Source organism: Xyrauchen texanus, chromosome 13 (assembly GCF_025860055.1).
Source record: "Xyrauchen texanus isolate HMW12.3.18 chromosome 13, RBS_HiC_50CHRs, whole genome shotgun sequence".
Classification (NCBI taxonomy): domain Eukaryota; kingdom Metazoa; phylum Chordata; class Actinopteri; order Cypriniformes; family Catostomidae; genus Xyrauchen; species Xyrauchen texanus.
This window is the reverse complement of record NC_068288.1, coordinates 42,975,649-42,993,873: the sequence shown is the minus strand read 5'-3', so window position 1 is coordinate 42,993,873 and position 18,225 is coordinate 42,975,649. Positions and strand designations below refer to the sequence as shown.

At 39.2% G+C, this 18,225-nt stretch overlaps 1 protein-coding gene across 3 annotated transcripts in view; it reads right to left on the bottom strand.

Annotated features, from left to right (window-relative positions):
- LOC127654240 (matrilin-4-like) overlaps nucleotides 1–18,225 on the bottom strand; it is a 46,301-nt gene that overhangs the window by 20,101 nt on the left and 7,975 nt on the right. Inside the window, exons 2-13 of one of the 3 annotated variants that reach the window (XM_052141344.1) lie at nucleotides 12,997–13,108; nucleotides 10,656–11,219; nucleotides 10,426–10,548; nucleotides 10,215–10,337; nucleotides 8,583–8,705; nucleotides 7,339–7,461; nucleotides 5,464–5,586; nucleotides 5,020–5,142; nucleotides 4,382–4,504; nucleotides 2,785–2,907; nucleotides 748–870; nucleotides 319–441 (exon numbers count right to left, since the gene is read on the bottom strand). In XM_052141344.1, coding sequence (XP_051997304.1) covers nucleotides 319–441; nucleotides 748–870; nucleotides 2,785–2,907; nucleotides 4,382–4,504; nucleotides 5,020–5,142; nucleotides 5,464–5,586; nucleotides 7,339–7,461; nucleotides 8,583–8,705; nucleotides 10,215–10,337; nucleotides 10,426–10,548; nucleotides 10,656–11,219; nucleotides 12,997–13,069 — 1,867 coding nt within the window. In that variant the 5' untranslated portion in view covers nucleotides 13,070–13,108. The remainder of the gene's footprint in view (nucleotides 1–318; nucleotides 442–747; nucleotides 871–2,784; nucleotides 2,908–4,381; nucleotides 4,505–5,019; nucleotides 5,143–5,463; nucleotides 5,587–7,338; nucleotides 7,462–8,582; nucleotides 8,706–10,214; nucleotides 10,338–10,425; nucleotides 10,549–10,655; nucleotides 11,220–12,996; nucleotides 13,109–18,225) is intronic. The other 2 variants (XM_052141345.1, XM_052141347.1) reach the window with 2 other exon arrangements.

Genomic DNA, 18,225 nt, shown 5'->3' with positions numbered 1-18,225 from the left:
AGAGGGAGGGACATTCACATTCTAGAGGGTATTTGACTGGATACAAATTGTGAAGTGAAAGATGGGTCATCACATCACAGTTAGTTTTTTGTTCATTTTAAATACATTTATTGTCAACCATTATGAATACACTTGTATATACTATACTGTATATATATATATATATATATATAACATCAAAGCTAATAGAAATGGACCAAAAATCACAAAACTTCAATTTTGTTTTCATTGGGTCTATAATAACATTACAGAATATTACTGCAGCCATTGAAACATATCATAAAGCATTATAACACCTCTCCAGTGTCTCATACTTACACCGGCAGGCCTTTCCATCCTCCTGAAGAGTGTATCCCTCATTGCAGCGACAATAGAAGCCATTGAGCACACTAACACACTTATGATCACAACTGTGATTCCCAAATGAACAGTAGTCAATCCCTACAAGACAAAAACAATGGCAATATTTAGTTTTCAAACAGTGGCCCTTGAAAGTAGGGAAGACTGTCGATATGAGGGGTTTGATCATAATTCAAGCAGCTGCTAGACAAGTTGACCATACAGCTTGGACCACCTAGAAGCTATGTAATGATTGAAGCATGGAATAAGAATATACAATATTTTGAGAACTAAACAATTAAAGCAGTCTGAGGCATAGTCAAACTGGGCAAGCATGCTTGATTAGCTTTGTGTTAGTGTTGTGTTTATCTGAAATGGTGATTGTGTGGCCCAGTTGCCTTCACTAACTTGTGCAGGTCTTCTTGTCATCATTGAGAGTGTATCCTTCGTTACAACGGCAGCTAAAACCTTTGAGCACACTCACACACTTGTGTTCACAGCTGTCGTTCCCAAATGAACAGTAGTCGATCACTAGAAGAGAGGACAGCAGGAAATGTATTTTAGAAGAGGTAAGTAGTGCAAGCAATACACAAGTTGTGTGCAGTATGCAGTATACATTAAGTACACACAGACAAGCAGCGATGCCATGTTGAAAAGACCGGCAATTCATGCTTGGTTTAAGCTGGTCTTTTCAGCAGCCACTGTAATGCCTCATAGTTGTGTTGTGGTCTTATGTCTGTGTAAAAATCACTGCTAATAGCATGTTAACAGTAAACCAACTGGTCCAAACTTGAAGAATATGAGGCAAAGCTACTTTATGGACCCTTTTCACATACTATGATGACACATTTCAACCTAATTTAGAAGCTTAAAGGGATTGTTTCCACCAAAAATGAAATTTCTGCGTCTGGGTCGCTGCCGGACGCAGAGAGCCGGAAGAACCATGGCCGTCTGCCGAGAAGGGTAGGAGCAGTTCCATTCACCAGGGGCCAGAGGACTTGCTGCCGGCCGCCAGAGGAGAAGCGAGCTGGCATCAACCAGCGGGCGGAGGAGCGGTTAAGGACCGGGCGACAGCGCGTCCGGGAGTTGGCGAGCAAGTTGTTCTCTCTCTCCTCACTCTCTCTCTCTCTCTCTCTCTCTGTGTCTCCGCTTACCCTTTCCCTCTCCCCACGCCTCCCCTCATCTCTCCCCCAAGGTTCACAGGATGCGGGGTGGACCACCGACTGACAGCACAGCCGGAGGGGGCGCATCTCCCCCCCAGAGATGGGGTGAGTTAGTAAGACCAGTGGCGCCCCAGCCTGAATTGGGTGGGGGACGAGTTTGATGAGGAGGAGGGTGTGGCCAGGCCGTGATGAAGCACAGCCAGCACTGAATCAGCTGATCAGTGGGTTAGCGAGATAAGGGATGGCCGGAGACACTGGGAGAGAGAGAGACAAATACTTCCGCATTGTGTGTGTCTGTTTGTGTTATGGTTTATGTTTGTTTTATGTTGAGTTTTACATGAAAACTTTATGTTGACTGTTTAGCCGGTTCCCGCCTCCTCCTTGCCCATCCTTATACTGTTACAATGTTCTTAATTATAAGCTCAAAATGTCTGCCTTTAAACCCTCCAAAAATGTACCCTATTCACTTTCACTGTAATTGCCTCACTGTAAACACAATTTTTGCTTTTTTTTTTTTAAGAGTCTAAATAATTTTTTGTGGTAACCTGCATTGAACCTGGAATTTTCCTTTTATGGCTCATGAGCAAGAACAAATGAGGTTTAATGCTACTGCAATATTGGATTTCAACGCTGGTTAAGGACTTTTATAAATATAAAACTTTAATTGTGGTCTGTTTATCATACAAAATGATTGTATGCCTTCAGAAGACTTGCTGCATGTGTCACATACTTTTATGGTTTATTTGGTCTGTTCCAAAACGTAGTTAGCTGCCTCACTGTCTCCAGCCAACATAGGCAGCTGTCTTCTATGGCAGCATCCTTACTGAAATGATGCCTCAGAAGAGAGCGATTTGGAATGCTCTACATAGGCAGCAGCTCTGCGCATCATTTAAATAGCTTTCCTCACATGCAGTGCACGGGACACTGGACTCACAAGTGATTTCAATCAGGTGGCATGAGAAAAATGACGCAATCCTCTGATGAGCCTAAATAAAAAAATTTTGGTTTTGTGTCATATTAAACTGTTATTTATCTACACATTTCAGCATTGAATGGATTATAAGCATTTTTATAATCTACATTTCTCTTGCTTCGTCCGCCATCTTGGATTTATTTTTCCGCTGAGCTCATTTTTAGTAAATGCGATGCATTCTGAGTAAATGCTGACAGAATTTTCATATTTGGTGAACTATTCCTTTAAGAAAACATATGTGTTTTTGGTTTTATGAGTGCGCTTAGCAGTATATGTGTGGGGGCTTCCATATATATAGTCCTCACTAACTTGTGCAGGTCTTCTTATCATCATTAAGTGAGTATCCATCATTGCAAAGGCAGTTAAAGCCTTTAAGCACGCTTACACACTGGTGCTCACAGCTATCATTCCCAAACGAACAGTAGTCGATCACTGGAACAGGCAGAAAAAAGCAGACAGGCAGCCATTAGTTGGCAAACAGTAAAATGATTTGCAAGGGGCAGAGGCATAGACAGGAAAACTGTAAAAATTTTATCAATTGTGATTCTCAATTGAGATTTGGTTGATTTTTTGATTTGGGACATAGCAAGCACTGACTGAAGTTCACTCAGGTCATTAAAGTCTACATGAAACACTGTTCGCAAGTCAAACAGGATATTCAATGAGAAAAAAATGTAGGGCAAGACTTGACTTGATCCATCAGGAATGTATTGGATGGTGAAAAGTGGGCATTGCATACCGGAATGGTACTAAATGTTGAAAATAGTGCAGGCTTGGTGATGTCAGCCAAATAGGAAAGTCGTTTCAGAGGTAGAGGAAGTTAGATTTTTAATGAAAGATTACACAGACAGTTATGTATTTATTTGTAATAACGTGCACAATAAGATCAGTGAAGTGTATTACTGTAATACAATAAATCATGTCAGATCATGTTGACTTTAAGTATATGCACACTGTTTAAGTAGTTTTATATGTGCAATTTGATTATGTAGCCTTCAATAACTTGTGCAGGTCTTCTTGTCACCATTGAGTGAGTATCCATCATTACATTGGCAGTAAAAGCCTTTGAGGACACTTACACACTCGTGTTCACAACTATCATTCCCAAATGAGCAGTAATTGATCACTAAGTATAGATTAGAATAGCATTATATTTATATTTATGCATTTGGCAGACGCTTTTATCCAAAGCAACTTACAGTGCACTTATTACAGGGACAATCCCCCCAGAGCAACCTGGAGTTAAGTGCCTTGCTCAAGGGCCCAACAGTGGCATTTTGGTGGTGCTGGGGCTTGAACCCCTGACCTTCTGGTCAGTAACCCTGAGCCTCAACCACTGAGCCACCACTGCCCCAGTTAGAGCATTAGAACATGGTAAACATTTCTCTTATGTAAAAATGTATCTGTTCCAACATTTTCTCAATTTTCTTCCATGAATATGATGGAGAACTTGTTTTGGGACATCACATGCTTTTTTTAGGGAAATGATTGATTGGGAACCACTAAATGGTACATTTAACAATATGGTGTAGCAGAACCTGAAGGAAGCTTCAAGGTTTTTGGCCTAAATCAATATAGGAAAATGTGTTGAGTACAAAACCCTGTAACAGGACTGCATAAGCATGGTGAGTAGAAAAAGCAGAGCAGGGGTGGTCGAAGGAACGGTAAGGCGCTCGAACTAGGACCTCGGCCCCTTTAGGTTCCATATTTGTTTGCGTTCAGATTGAAAATGCTCTGCTACTGCAGGAAAGTCCTTGAACCAGCTTAGCAATGGATATCCCAAATATTGATGGTAAACAATTGAGAAAATGTGCAGCGGAAATGAAATTCCTATTTGAATGTATTCCTCATATCTAAAAGAATGTACAAATTGATTGTGAGATAAATGTTGTTGGGTCTCACTAACTTGTGCAGGTCTTTTTGTCATCGTTGAGCGAGTATCCATCGTTACATTGGCAGTAAAACCCGTTGAGGACACTCACGCACTCATGCGCACAGCTGTCGTTCCCAAATGAGCAGTAGTTGATCACTAAATATGGATTAGATTATATGAGATGTGCAGAATATGGTAACTATTTAATTAATCTCAGATATTGTTACTTTTACTTTTCTTTTGGGTGCCAGTTTCCAAATTCTTTCAAAATGTTCTCAAACGTCTACCATAAATATGTCGAAGAACTTGTATTGGGCCATCACGTCTTCTTATTTGGGCTCTCAAGATTACTACAAAAGTCTACTATTAAATGGCATATTTATCAAGACAATGTATCAAAAGCTGAAGGGGGCATACAGTCATTTTGGCCCCAAATAACATAGGAAAAGCAGAGGCTTTCCGAGTAACCAGAAACTCTGAGGAACATCTGTTGGTGTTCAGTTCAGAAACACCTAAATCTCTGTTCCAAAAGCCGTTACCATCTTAGCAATGGATGGCCCAAATATTAACGGTAAACAATTGAGACAAATAGCATAGAAATCAATTTCTAAGGAATTACTTTCAATTATTCGAATTGATTGTCAGATAAACAATGTTGGGCATTCACTAACTTGTGCAGGTCTTCTTGTCATCGTTGAGTGAGTATCCATCGTTGCATTGGCAGTAAAAGCCTTTGAGGACACTTACGCACTCGTGCTCACAGCTGTCATTCCCAAATGAGCAGTAGTCGATCACTAAATATAGATTAGATGAATTTGAATTTGAGGCTTTGACATGTAGTGTAGAATATGGTAAATATTCATTCAGATCAATCTCAGATATAACATTACTATTGACATACAATGTTTACAGAGTTCTTCCAAATTTTACAAATTTGTCTACCATGATGGAGAAATAAGGTAGTGTGTCAAAACCTCTAGGAGGCATGGAGGTTTTCTGGTCTCAAACAACATAGAAAAACCGCTTTCCCGAATGCTAATAGTAAACAATTGAGAGAAGTTGCAGGGAAATTGAATTGGCAAGGAATTCCGAGCAATATTTAGTCTGTCACTAACTTGTGCAGGTCTTCAAGTCTTCGTTGAGTGAGTATCCATCATTACACTGGCAGTTGAAGCCATTGAGCATGCTAACGCACTCGTGCTCACAACTATCATTCCCAAATGAGCAGTAGTCGATCACTAGAACAGGCAGAAAACAGTTAGAGAAACTTTTGGCAAAGCAGAAAGAGCAAACCACATCAAAGCAACACATAAGCTGTGCTTATCTTGTTTGAGAATAGTTCATTGAGATGCTGAAACAATGGTGTGCATCTTGAGCTAGGAAGTCTGGATTGTTTGGCAATGCTATTCACTGTTTGGCCCAAAAACGTACTATAAGGTTTTGGGAGTGACATTGTCATTTAAATGTGGAAGTGAATCACGCAAATTATCGTTGCCTGTGTGTGCGTAATACAGGAGTCACTCCTGTTAAACACAAGTAATATTGGCAAATAGCATTGTTGGGTGGATTACTTCTGAAATGTTCTCTGGTATTACATATTACACAACTGAAATTAGATAAGACACTTTTTAAGCTAATGTATTCTGATTACTTTAACCCTTGTGTTGTGTTCGTTTTGTGGTAACACATTTTGTGTTCCCGGTCAAAAATAACAGTTTGAGGAAATTTGTTTCACTCAGAGTCCAAACTGTAGTGAGTATTAGAGTATGAAATTCCCCAAAGGCTCACATAAATCTAACAGCAGACGATTTTCCTTATTATTATTACTGTAAACATACGTCTACTTGGAAAGAGGGCACTCAACACACAATGTGTTTGTGTGTGTGTGTGTGTGTGTGTGTGTGTGTGTGTGTGCATGCGTGCACGCTTGTCCGAGGTCTTTATGTGCAAACACACATCCACATATGTGCTCATGTAAGTGATTGAAATGCTTCTGAATACTTAATAGTTCTGTATTTTGTACTCTAAGCCATTCATTTCAAATGGCCGGTCATTTTTGACCATGAACAAAACAAGTGTAAAAAAGAGAAATAACACAAAACATTTTTAAAGAAAAGGGTCAGGTTTATGTGTGTGTGTGTGTGTGTGTGTGTGTGTATGTGTGAGCGTGTATTTATCACTTTGTGGGTACCAAATGTCCCCATAAGGATAGTAAAACCCGAAATCTTTGACCTTGTGGGGACCATTTGTCGGTCCCCATGAGGAAAACAGCTTATAAATCATACTAAATTATGTTTTTTGAATATGTAAAAATGCAGAAAGTTTTCTGTGAGGGTTAGGTTTAGGGGTAGGGTTAGGTTTAGGGGATAGAATATAAAGTTTGTACAGTATAAAAACCATTATGTCTATGGAAAGTCCCCATAAAACATGGAAACACTACGTGTGTGTGTGTGTGTGTGTGTGTGTGTGTGTGTGTTTGTGTTTTCATGTACTATATGTGAACAAAGACAAAATGACCGGAACACAACATAAGGGTCTAAGATTACATTTGGAAAGGAGTGAAAACCACATTTAGCTGCATTGTGTACAGTACATGACCTTTGTTTTGTTCAAAAGACTATACTTGATAACACTGAGAATTCTAGGACCTATGCAGACTGTGAATCATTTTGTTTTTTATCTTTCCTCCAACTGAGTGGGCTGAGCTCTAGCTTAACAGATACAGCAGCTGCTCACAGCAGGAAATGGATAGATAGGTTGAGTTGATGTGCTATTTTACAACATAAGGCCATGCGCATAGCTGTAACAACATTACAAACGCTTTGTTTTTTCTGTGCCATGTGTTGGAGAAATGTTAGTTAAGAGAATCACTGTATCTAGCATGTATTTAAAGGCTTGTAATAGTGTGGTCTCTAAATTAACTTGTGGGTACTTATGAGTTCTCCATACATTAGTGTGTATATGTGTGTGTGTTCATGTCTCTCACTAACTTGTGCACGTCGTCTCATCCTCGTTGAGTGTGTATCCTTTACGGCATTGGCAATAAAAGCTTTGAAGCACACTCACACACTCGTGCTCACAGCTATCATTCCCAAATGAACAGTAGTCGATCACTGGAACAGGCAGACAAAGACGTGAGATATTGGGGATGAAAAAAACAAACAAATGCACATTTATTTTTGTTGTTTATAGGTTTGCAATTGGCTATGCCAACACAGAGCTGCTATGCAAAACATGTCATTTTTTTATTGCTACTTGTTTCACCTTTTCTGTATCAATAGGGTATAAGCAGAATGAATACAAACATACAGCCTACTGAACAGTATATACTATATAGTGCATGCTAGTATTAACAACAGTGAAATAGCATGCAGTATGCAACAATAAATGTTTTAAAATGTACTATTTATTTGCATTAGGCCATTCCAGCACAGATCTAATGTGCTATCATGCTTTTTCTATAAAATAAACAGCACAATACAGAGACATGTTTTTTTAAATGTAGTATGCTTCTGTAATTGGCTATGCCAGCACAGAACTAATGTCCCAAATGCACATTAGTTTGCCAAAATGGTATCGAAGTAGTATGCAATATGCAACAAATCATTGTTCTTCTTCTTCTTTCGGCTGCTCCCGTTAGGGGTCGCCACAGCAGACAATCCGTGATCCACATATCCGACTTGGCACAGGTTTTATGCCAGATAATATGCAACAAATCATTAATATATTAAAACTCTAGTGTGCTGCATTGTCACATGACTATGTTGCACGTTTACATCAGCGAGCGATTCGATATTGTCTCAGAAATAAATAGGGTAATTTTGCATTTCTAATTCCAATATTGTGTTATAATATAAAAACTTTTGGCAGTTCGATCAAAATAATGAGTCGTGAAGTAAATGTAAATGTAGTAGGTTACAAAACTTTAAAGTGCAATGGGATAAAGTACTCCTTGCATTGTTCTGGTAGTATGTTGCACATTTTGGCAAGTGTAGAATGTTATTTAAGTATTAAATGCATAAAAAAATATAAATGTCCATAATGTGCACAGAATACATATCGCATACTAGGAATAGTTATATTTTAGTATGACATTAGAAACATAACATATGTCTCAGTAGAGGAAAAGGCTACATTGATGCCTTTTTATGTACTTCTATGTGTTGTTAGTAATTTAAAACATCGTCCAAAAGTGTAAGTATTGTGAAGGGAAAAAAAACAACTGTAGCCTCACTTGTGCAGGTCTTCAGATCACCATTGAGTGAGTATCCTTCATTACAACGGCAGGTATAGCCATTGAGCACACTCACACACTCATGCTCACAGCTGTCATTCCCAAATGAACAGTAGTCAATCACTAGAACAGGCAGAGAACAGTGAGAGAAGTTTTTTGGTGACCAATATGTTGTTTACAGTGCATAAACATAGCCATTGTTTGCTCTTTGAATAAGGTACAACATCTCTATGAGCCTTGGTGTTTGCATGCAAATGATATTGCATGTCTACATGCTTAACTGTATGAATGCATACTTCAAAAATGCACATTGATATGTTTAAATACACAAAGATTCTCCTATATTTGTGCAAATATTTATGAAACTAAATTGCGATCTGTGAACATGAAATAAAGGGATGGTTAACCCAAAAACGAAAATTCTCTCATCATTTATTCACCCTCATGCCATCCCAGATGTGTGTGACTTTCTTTTTTCAGCAGAACACAAATGATGATTTTTTGGAAGAATATGTCAGCTCTGCAGGTTCATACAATGCAAGTGAATGGGTGCCAAAATTCTGACACTCCATAAATCACATTATGGCATCATAAAATGTATCCATATGACTTCAGTGTTTTAATCCATATCCTCAGAAGTGTGGATTTCTGATAGTTTCAGTACCCTAGGATGTTTACATGTATGCCGTCGCGTTGACATGCAGCATTCTTATCAGACATGTTTGCAGTTGTTTCAATGTGTTTACCTTTCCACCTGGCGTGATTGGCAGCGCCTTGCCTCAGCTGCATGGGAGACTAGGGATCAAAGCCAGGCAGTAACCACATTTGAAATATCAATGACGAGCATGATTCGGAGGTTTCACTTTTCCCTCTAACATTACTTTTTACTCCACTAATGGTTAAGGTAAGGTTTGGGTTTGGGGATAGAATCTATAAATATATGCATTTCTCTTCATTGTATAATGTCCTGTAAAGCTGAAAACAACTTGCTTCACTACTAGCTTTTGGTGACCTCTCCTGGACAGAAATGGAGCTCACACGTGCCCATATGCCATACAACACTTATCGGTTTGGCCACTGGGAGCAGTGTTTCGAAATTTTGGTCAATGTGTACCGATTTTCGCGAAAGAAAAGTCGGTCTACTCTTTCCGATTTCACTGTGAGATAAGGCTGGAGAAAGAGATCAATATTGAAGTCCTTTTTGCAAGAAGTTCTTCTCCCTGCCCAGTGAGGGCGATATGCATGAAGAATGTGAATCACCAAAAACACAAGAAGAAGAATGTGAAAGTGATCTGTTTCTCATCCACACGTATCATATCGCATAGACATGGATTTAACCACTGGAGTCTTATGGATTACTTTTATGATGCCTTAATATGCTTTTTGGAGGGTCAAAATTTGTACACACGTTCACTTGAATTGTATGGACCAAAAGAGCTTCACTTGGGCTGAGATGGCATTAGGGTGAGTAAATGACGATTTTCATTTTTGGGTGAACTAACACTTTAAGCTATGAAAACATACAGTGGGCTCCAATGACATATGACATGTAATTAAAAGTATAGCATTAAATAAGGTAACAATAAAAAATAGAAGCATTTTCCTTAGTGAATCACATCTTGAATCACTAACTTGTGCAGGTCCTCTTGTCCTCGTTGAGTGTGTATCCTGTGTTACAGTCACATGTAAAGGATCCAGGTGAAGCGATACAGATCTGCTCACAGTTATGCTTCCCTTCTGCACATAGATCAATGGCTGCAGGAAGCAAACACACACCTGTTGAGCACCAGTGGAGTGGTTTTCATACCATTATAATATATCTCTAGTTTGTAAGAGTACACACATGTGCAAGTCTTGCCATCTTCGTTCAGTGTGAATCCAGGGAGACACAGACAGTAGTAGGAGTCAGGCAAGCTCTCGCAGATGTGATCACAGCCATGATCTGATTCTAGACACAAGTCAGTCCCTGAAAAATCCAATGCACACATCAGTATTGAGAATCACAATGCAAGAAAAGCTAATTGCACAGAGCATTAAGGCAATAGTCTTCATGTTCATGAGATTCACAATTACCACAAAGCTTGTCTTGCAACTGAAGCCTAAACTGATGAATAAGGTCAAAGCTCTCCACAAGGAACACGTGATCCTCAAACGGTGGAGATGCCATTGCTCGGAGTGATGTCATATCGGCTCTGGCGACACCAATGGCGTAGATCTCAATCCCAGACTCTCTCGCAGCCGCCGCCACTTCGGCCACGCGGTCCTGCGGGCGACCGTCAGTCACGATAACAGCCACATGGGGAACGTTAGAACGGGCACCCTCTTCGGTGGAGAAGGCAACGTTCATGGCGTAACGGATGGCAAGGCCGGTCATTGTGCCCTGGGCCAATGGAATGATCTCATTGATGGCTTTAACCATCTGCGCAGTCTTGCTAAAGGCTTTGAGGGAGAACACGTTCTGGACTTGGCTGGAATATTGGACCACGCCAACTCTCGTAGCTTCCAGGCCAATGTCCAGCTCATGGATGATGTCGATCATGAACTTGCGCATCGTCTCAAACTCATGAGGGCGGACGCTGCGGGAGCCGTCGATAATGAAGAGCAGGTCGACCGGGCCAGATTTACACTTTGGTTCAGCTAGATAGTGTAGGAAAATTTGATTTAATTACTACATGACTGACTTTGGGGTTCTAAGTAAAGTACATGGTTTCTACAATATCAAGACAATGTGAATATGCAATTTCAATAAAAAAACTCATTCTTAAAAATGTTTTTTTTTACATAAATCCACATCCAGGCACTCATGTGGAGTTCCAATATCAAAAGCCTGAATTGGAGGGGCCAAATCTTAAAAAAGCACCATGTATCTGCTTCCATTATATAGAGAAACATACCCTTTTTTTTAATTTATTTTTTGCAAGTAGCGCCTTTTTCACAGCACCTGTGGCAATTTTTGTATACCAGATGTGCTCTTGGAACATTATTGTGTTTTTTTTTTTTTTTTACAATATATGTTCTTAATCAATGTTTTTCCAGTCTTGTTTTCCAGGAAAAATCTTTAAAAAAAACCTTCACACATTATATATATATATAATATATATACAAAATAACTTCACATCAGAAGCAAATTTGTGAAATATAAGATGCCATAGACTTTTTTTTTTTAAAATATGTCTTGAATTAAGCCAAAATATCCATAATTTGTTTTACTAGAGAAGAAAATTTGCATAAGATTGTAATGGTTGTTTTTTAGAGAAATGTATTTTTAGAGAGTTTTGTAGTAGTATTGTGCTTAAAGCAAGAAAAGAAACTGTTAGCCAGTGGGATACTATATAGGATAATTTAATTTGTACATAGTTTTTTATCTTCATTTTAAGAATAATCCATACCACATTTTTCTCTGATGATTTCACTTAATATATTTTTTTATATTTTGGTTCAAAGAAAGTTTCTTATTTTAAGAAAGCCAAAAAAACAAGTAAGAAAATGACTGACAAATGGTTTTCTTGTTTTAAAGGTAAACATTGCAAAATTTAGTTAGATTTATGTTTAATAGGGTAAGAAAAATAAACAAAATATTTTCTGAAAAAGAAGCCTTATTATATTAAATGATTTTCTTCTCATTTAAATTTATCATGTTGTAAAGATATGTTTACTGCAAAACAAGACAAGTGTTTTTTTGTTGTTTTATGCATAAACCATTTTGATAGATTTACAAAAAAAAAATATGTAATTTATTGTTTTATAAAAGAGGAAACAAGTATATTTTCCTTAATTTTTCCTTTAGACATAATATCTTTAGTTATTTTTGTTTTCAAGGAAATGTGTCTTGTTTTAAGGATGTTTAGATATCTTTACTGCAAAACAAGACAAAAGTACTGTGCAAGAAAATAATCGTATTTTCTTATTTAAAACATAAACCTCACAAAATTAAAACTTTATTTGCCAATTGGGAAAAATACATTTCATTCAAGCTATAGATCTTGCATAATTTTCTTCTCATGTAGATTAATTTTGTTTTAAGGATGCTTCAATATTTTTTTTTTTTTTAAACAAAACAAGACAAAAATACTAATCAAGAATTACATTTTATGCAGGGTTGAATAAGTTATGTGCATAATACAATTGGAGCATTATAGTGTTCACAAAAAACATAAAGATCTTCCAAGTTCAAATTCAAATCATCCCACACAAGGCAAAACGTGACAGATCTGAAAACAGCTGGTTTTATCACTCATCTTAAATTTATAATAAAACAATATTGTACATCAAATTGTAAAAATGATCTGTTATATACGTCTGGTTACTTAATGATAACAACACAGTTGTTGTACCACTAAGCAGTTAAGGTGTAATTTGACAAATGCTGAGGTAGTGTCTGCTGCTGCTACTGTCAAAATGGGTTTTAACCAACCTGATTTTGGCCTTGCTCCCGTCACAGCCATGATGGCTATTAGCACGCCAACATACGCAAACACACGTGTCATGTTTCGTCAACAAAGGCCAAACCTCGCTACGAAATCCCGCTAGAAGGAGAAGAGAAAGAAAATGAAATTGCAGGTGAAGGGAATTCCTTGCTTGGTCATTCCTGATATACAATACACTTTTGTGTCCTCAGCTGGGTCGTAGATACTGGGGTGAAAGGAGGTAATGATTCTAGATGCCCAAAGGTCCAGGGGGCCCAACAACAAATTCTAAACTGTATTTTTTCATAGTAAAGGGGCCCAGAGCAATGGACAGTCAGGTGTCCCAGATTACCTTGCAACGGACCTGGCCCTCAGCATATACTGTATGTGTTAATAAATTGGCTAAAATTATGATATCATCCTCCAGGAAGTGGTGTTGGACGGAATACAAAAGAACTAACATCAGTAATTATAAGCAATGAATTCTGTGATGTTTTGTGGTTTAAATTGGTTTGTCTCAATAGTCCATCCTGTTAGATAAGATTTCATAAATCAGTATTGTACTAACAAAATAAAAACTATCTTCTTGATCACACCCTTGAGTACTCTAACTCTAATCCCTCAATTATAGCTCTTTAGTTCCATCCAAAAAGTTTAAGTGCCAGAGCTTGACCAGAGAATAAGTCTGTGATTTTATAGAATACTTCCTTAACTCTCAATCCCAGGCAATCACAATCACAAGCATATTATTTTTAATGTTACAGAGCTTAAATACTATTGCATAAAAAGAATGACCCAACTAGACATTCCAGTCAGGGTTTGCCATAAAATGGCATCACCAAACAGATGGTCGACAGCAGTTGCTCTAAACAGAGGCCGTTAACATGGAAGAGTTAATAGACTTCTGGGCCTGTCGCATCATTACATGCTCTTAGTTCAAATGCTGTGTGAAGTAATTGCTGGAAAATAACAACGTCTGGGACACTGTGTTGTACACGACATGCTATCAGTTACTTTGGGTTGTAACTCACTACATTTACTCTGTTACATTTACTCGAGTAGATTTTTGGAGAAAATGTACTTTTAAGAGTAGGTTTAACAGTGGGTACTTTTTACTCTTCCTCAAGTACATTTCTAATGACATTTTTTAACTCGTTGCTGATTTTTGGCAATTGTGATAACGTGAGCTTGTCTGTGTTGTGGTGATGGTCATTTTTAGGGTGATTCTGAAACTATGGGCAGTAGCACATCCTGGCAAAGGCAATATAGGTAGCCGCCTAGGGTGGCAACACTCTCTGGGGTGGCACGACAGGTTACCTGGTCGGCCGCACTGCACAGAGCTTGCAAGTTTGCGATGAGAAAAAGGTGCCGGGAATTGTGCAGCCCCGCCCCGGCTCATCGCGATGGGAGAAAGGTGCCCCAAGTCGTGCCACTCCCAGGTGCCCTGAGTTATTCCTGACAGGCTACTCAGCCTCAAAGGCTCTATATGGTTATGCTTATGGATGTTCATAATGCATTCTCACAGATAGCGTAATATATAGTATAGGTACACCATGACATAGGACCACCTCAGTGATCTTGAGAAAATTAGTATCAACCATGTGATTGCTGGGCAGATATGACAAAGTCATTTATGATTTTACATCAATGAAAACGTCTCAGTTTTGTACGTAACCTCAGTTCCCTGAGACAAAGGGAATGAGATAATGCGTAGTTACGCATATGGGGAGTGCCTTCATACACGACCTACTGTATCTGAAACCTCTCTACATCAACGGCAATATTCTAATATTGGCTAAGGTGTTTCAGCCCCGCCTGTTTTGGCGCGTAACTGGCTGCTATAAAAACAGGTGCACAGACACCATTTCCTCAGAATTTCTGACTGAGAACAAATAACACATCGCTTCTGGTAGTGTGGCTAGCGTTTGCAACGTCTCGTTCCCTTTGTCTCAGTGAACCGAGATTACGTACATAACCTGGACGTTCCCTTACGACTCAATACACTTGACATTGATTGCATAGTTACGCATAAGGGGAACAGAATCCCATCACGCCGCACTACACAACATAACTTCCCAGAGAGGAAACATGGCGTCGTAGTCTTATGGGGCAGTAACCGACATGAGCATGCTGCAGTGAGTGATCCTCATGATGGCCAGGAGGAGAGCACTCATAACGAATAAATGAACTGTAGTCATATGGTAAGAATGAACTCCTTATGAACCCAGTCGGGAAGTGCTTGTGATTTTATGGTAATTATAACGGCTTGAATGCAGGTGGTTGTGTAAATAATGGGGAATATATAAGTATATATATATATATGGATATATATGGCCAATGAATAGCAAGTGCTCTAAACAGAGAGGACTTGTGAAGAAAGAGACTTCACGTCTAGGTTGTAAAACCTTGTGAATGTGTTTTGAGAGGACAATCCTGCTGTAAAACATATGTCTTGTAAGGACACACCATTCGTCCATTCCCATGAGGAGGCCATGTCTCTAGTTGAGTGTGCTTTAACACCAGTTGGGCAAGTCTCTCTGCGACTCATAAGCACTAAAGAGGTCTCATGTGTAAAAGACTAATGGGATGATGGCTGTTGCTGTAAAACTCCTTTTGTGCTTGATAATTTCGCACATCGTGTTTTTCACAATGAGATTGTGTATTTTGTCTCATAACACAGGCTCGTCTTCAGACGAAACCATGGAAGACAGAATGACATTGAAATGGAGTGGCCGGTGTGCAAATTGAATCGTATAAACATGTTCGATCGTTTTTTGCACCCATTCTGAAATGCCCATTAGGGCTCTCCATGCGTCCGCATAATGGGACAGAGGGCAATTTGTTTTGCTCACCATATGCTATAATGCATCACTCACCATTGGGAAGTTGTGCATAATATGTGTGCTTTGAAGAGGGAAAGGGCTCTTTTTTGAGAATGTTTGAGCTTCTTGTGCATTTGTAACAAGTGCTGTATTCTTGATTGCATTTTTTTTATTGCATAGGACACAGAAACAACATCTTGCAAAACATTGTGAGCAACAATATTCCTCTCCTGATGAACAGCAGTGGGGAGATGGGGAACAGTGTTCTGTGTCTCCATTCGAGCCTTCTTCGGAGCACCGGAGGAAACCACGGGCTCCGTTTTCTGCTTCAAAGCATTGCATCTGTTGGAGACACTGGAGCATGTTTTCTCTCTGTTACTCATCTCCGTGAGGGTCAGCCATATATGCCACTCTAGAATGACCAGGTTGCCCATGGACTTGCCGATGGCCTGTGCCGTGACTTTCGTGGCAGTGCTAGGTCTGTAGCGGCACATAGCTCTTTGAAAGTCTCCGGATCAAAGCCTTGCTCGTGCATTTGTCTGAGGAACTTTGCTTGGAATACCTGGAGTATATCCAGCTTGTCCTGCCGCTGAGTAGTTTTTCCCGCCAGTGTGGACATCTATCTAAACGGCTTAGAAGGATTTATGGGCCGTGGTTTCCACACCCTGTTAATCGTAGTGCAGAGATGTGCCGCTACCGCCTCCTCCACATGGGGTAGTTGGGCATAGCCATTCTTTTCCCCATGGTTCACGTTCGTGGGAATGGTGTCAATGCACATGCGCGCTGAGAAGGGTGCGTGCCAGGACTTAGTTTGCTATGCACTTTGGGGAAAAAACGGGGTAGATCTGCAGGACGCAGCCGCTTGATGGCGTCCAGACTGTAAGAACCACTCATCAAGGCGAGACTGCCCAGGTTCCTCTGGGGGAGACCACTCAAGGTTGAGTTCTTCGACCTCCCTTGCAAGGAAACGAAGCATCTCCCTGTGAGTGGTGCATACACGGTCCTCGCCCTCGCTGGGTGGAGGGGCAGTAGCATCATCTACTGACCATTCGCCTGATGCTTTAAAAGCTGTGAAATAGGTAGCCATTAATAAAAGCATATCTTGCTTCATTTTATTTAGCATCATATATGATTGGGCCTGTGGAATATTGTTAACGTTTTTTGCCATAATAATTAGCCTACTAGAAACTGGTTTCCAAACTTCTCTTCTAATTGACAGATTGAATCTGACAAGTGTCCTTAAAGAGATAGTTAAGCCATTAATCAATTTTTTATTATCATTAACCTGCCCTCATGTTGTTCCAAACGTGTGTGACTTTCTGTATTTTGTGGAACACAAAAGTTGCTAGACAGAATGTTAGGGAATGTCACTCTCAGTTGCCTTTCCCTTAAAATATAGCGGAAAATACATGAAGTGAAAGTAAGATAACTAAGAGGATAACATTCTGACATCTCCTTAATTGTGTTGCATTGAAGAACGAAAGTCATACAGGTTTGGAACAACATGAGGATGAATTATGACAGAATTTCCAATAATAATAATAATACAAAATTATTATTATGTTATTAATATTCATATTATTATTATTTGTAATTCATGTTAACATTTTATTATGTAATGGAATATTGGAGATTAAACGTCCATTATGTTACATATGAAAGTATCTAGTTACTCGCTACTTGAGTATTTTTTTAATTGGCTACTCTTTTACTCTTACTCAAGTAATTATTAAAATCAATACTTTTACTTGAGTACAGTTTTTGGTTACTCTACCCACCTTTGCTAATAAGAGTTATCATTATCAGTGGCACTGTCATGGTTTGGCACAAATTCTAGTCTTTGATCCCAACAGATGAAAAGGTAGACAGATTAGTCTTGTACAGCATTCCGATCTGCTATTTATCAAATTAAAAGCAAAATATACAGCTGTAGAGGAGCGACTGATTTTCTTACAAAATGATCACACAGGAAATCAACATGTTTCTACTAAATGGTCTGGTACCATGACATCGAATGCATTCTTGCCAAGTTACTGAAAAGCACCATTTCCCATCAGACATTTTTGCATTAATTCAAATGGGTTTACCTTTTCTTGTGGCACTACTGATGTGCTTTGTGCAAGCAGCCTCTGAGACACGGGTTCTAGTCCCATGGAAACCAGGTCACACTTATCTTGCAGTGAAATCGTTAACAATAAGTTGACTTTTCTATAGGTAAAATCGGTCTGTGCTTACCGAAATGTGAAACTCTGCCCACAGTGGCTAAAGCGATAAGTGTTGTTGGTTGAATGGGCACGTGTGAGCTTAATTTTACAGATGTAATGTCTACAGAGGGGTAACAATGGGTGCAGGGGTGCAGACAGCTATTCCATCAACATGCGGTACTCTGTGGCTTTCGGTATTGCGCACTTTCTC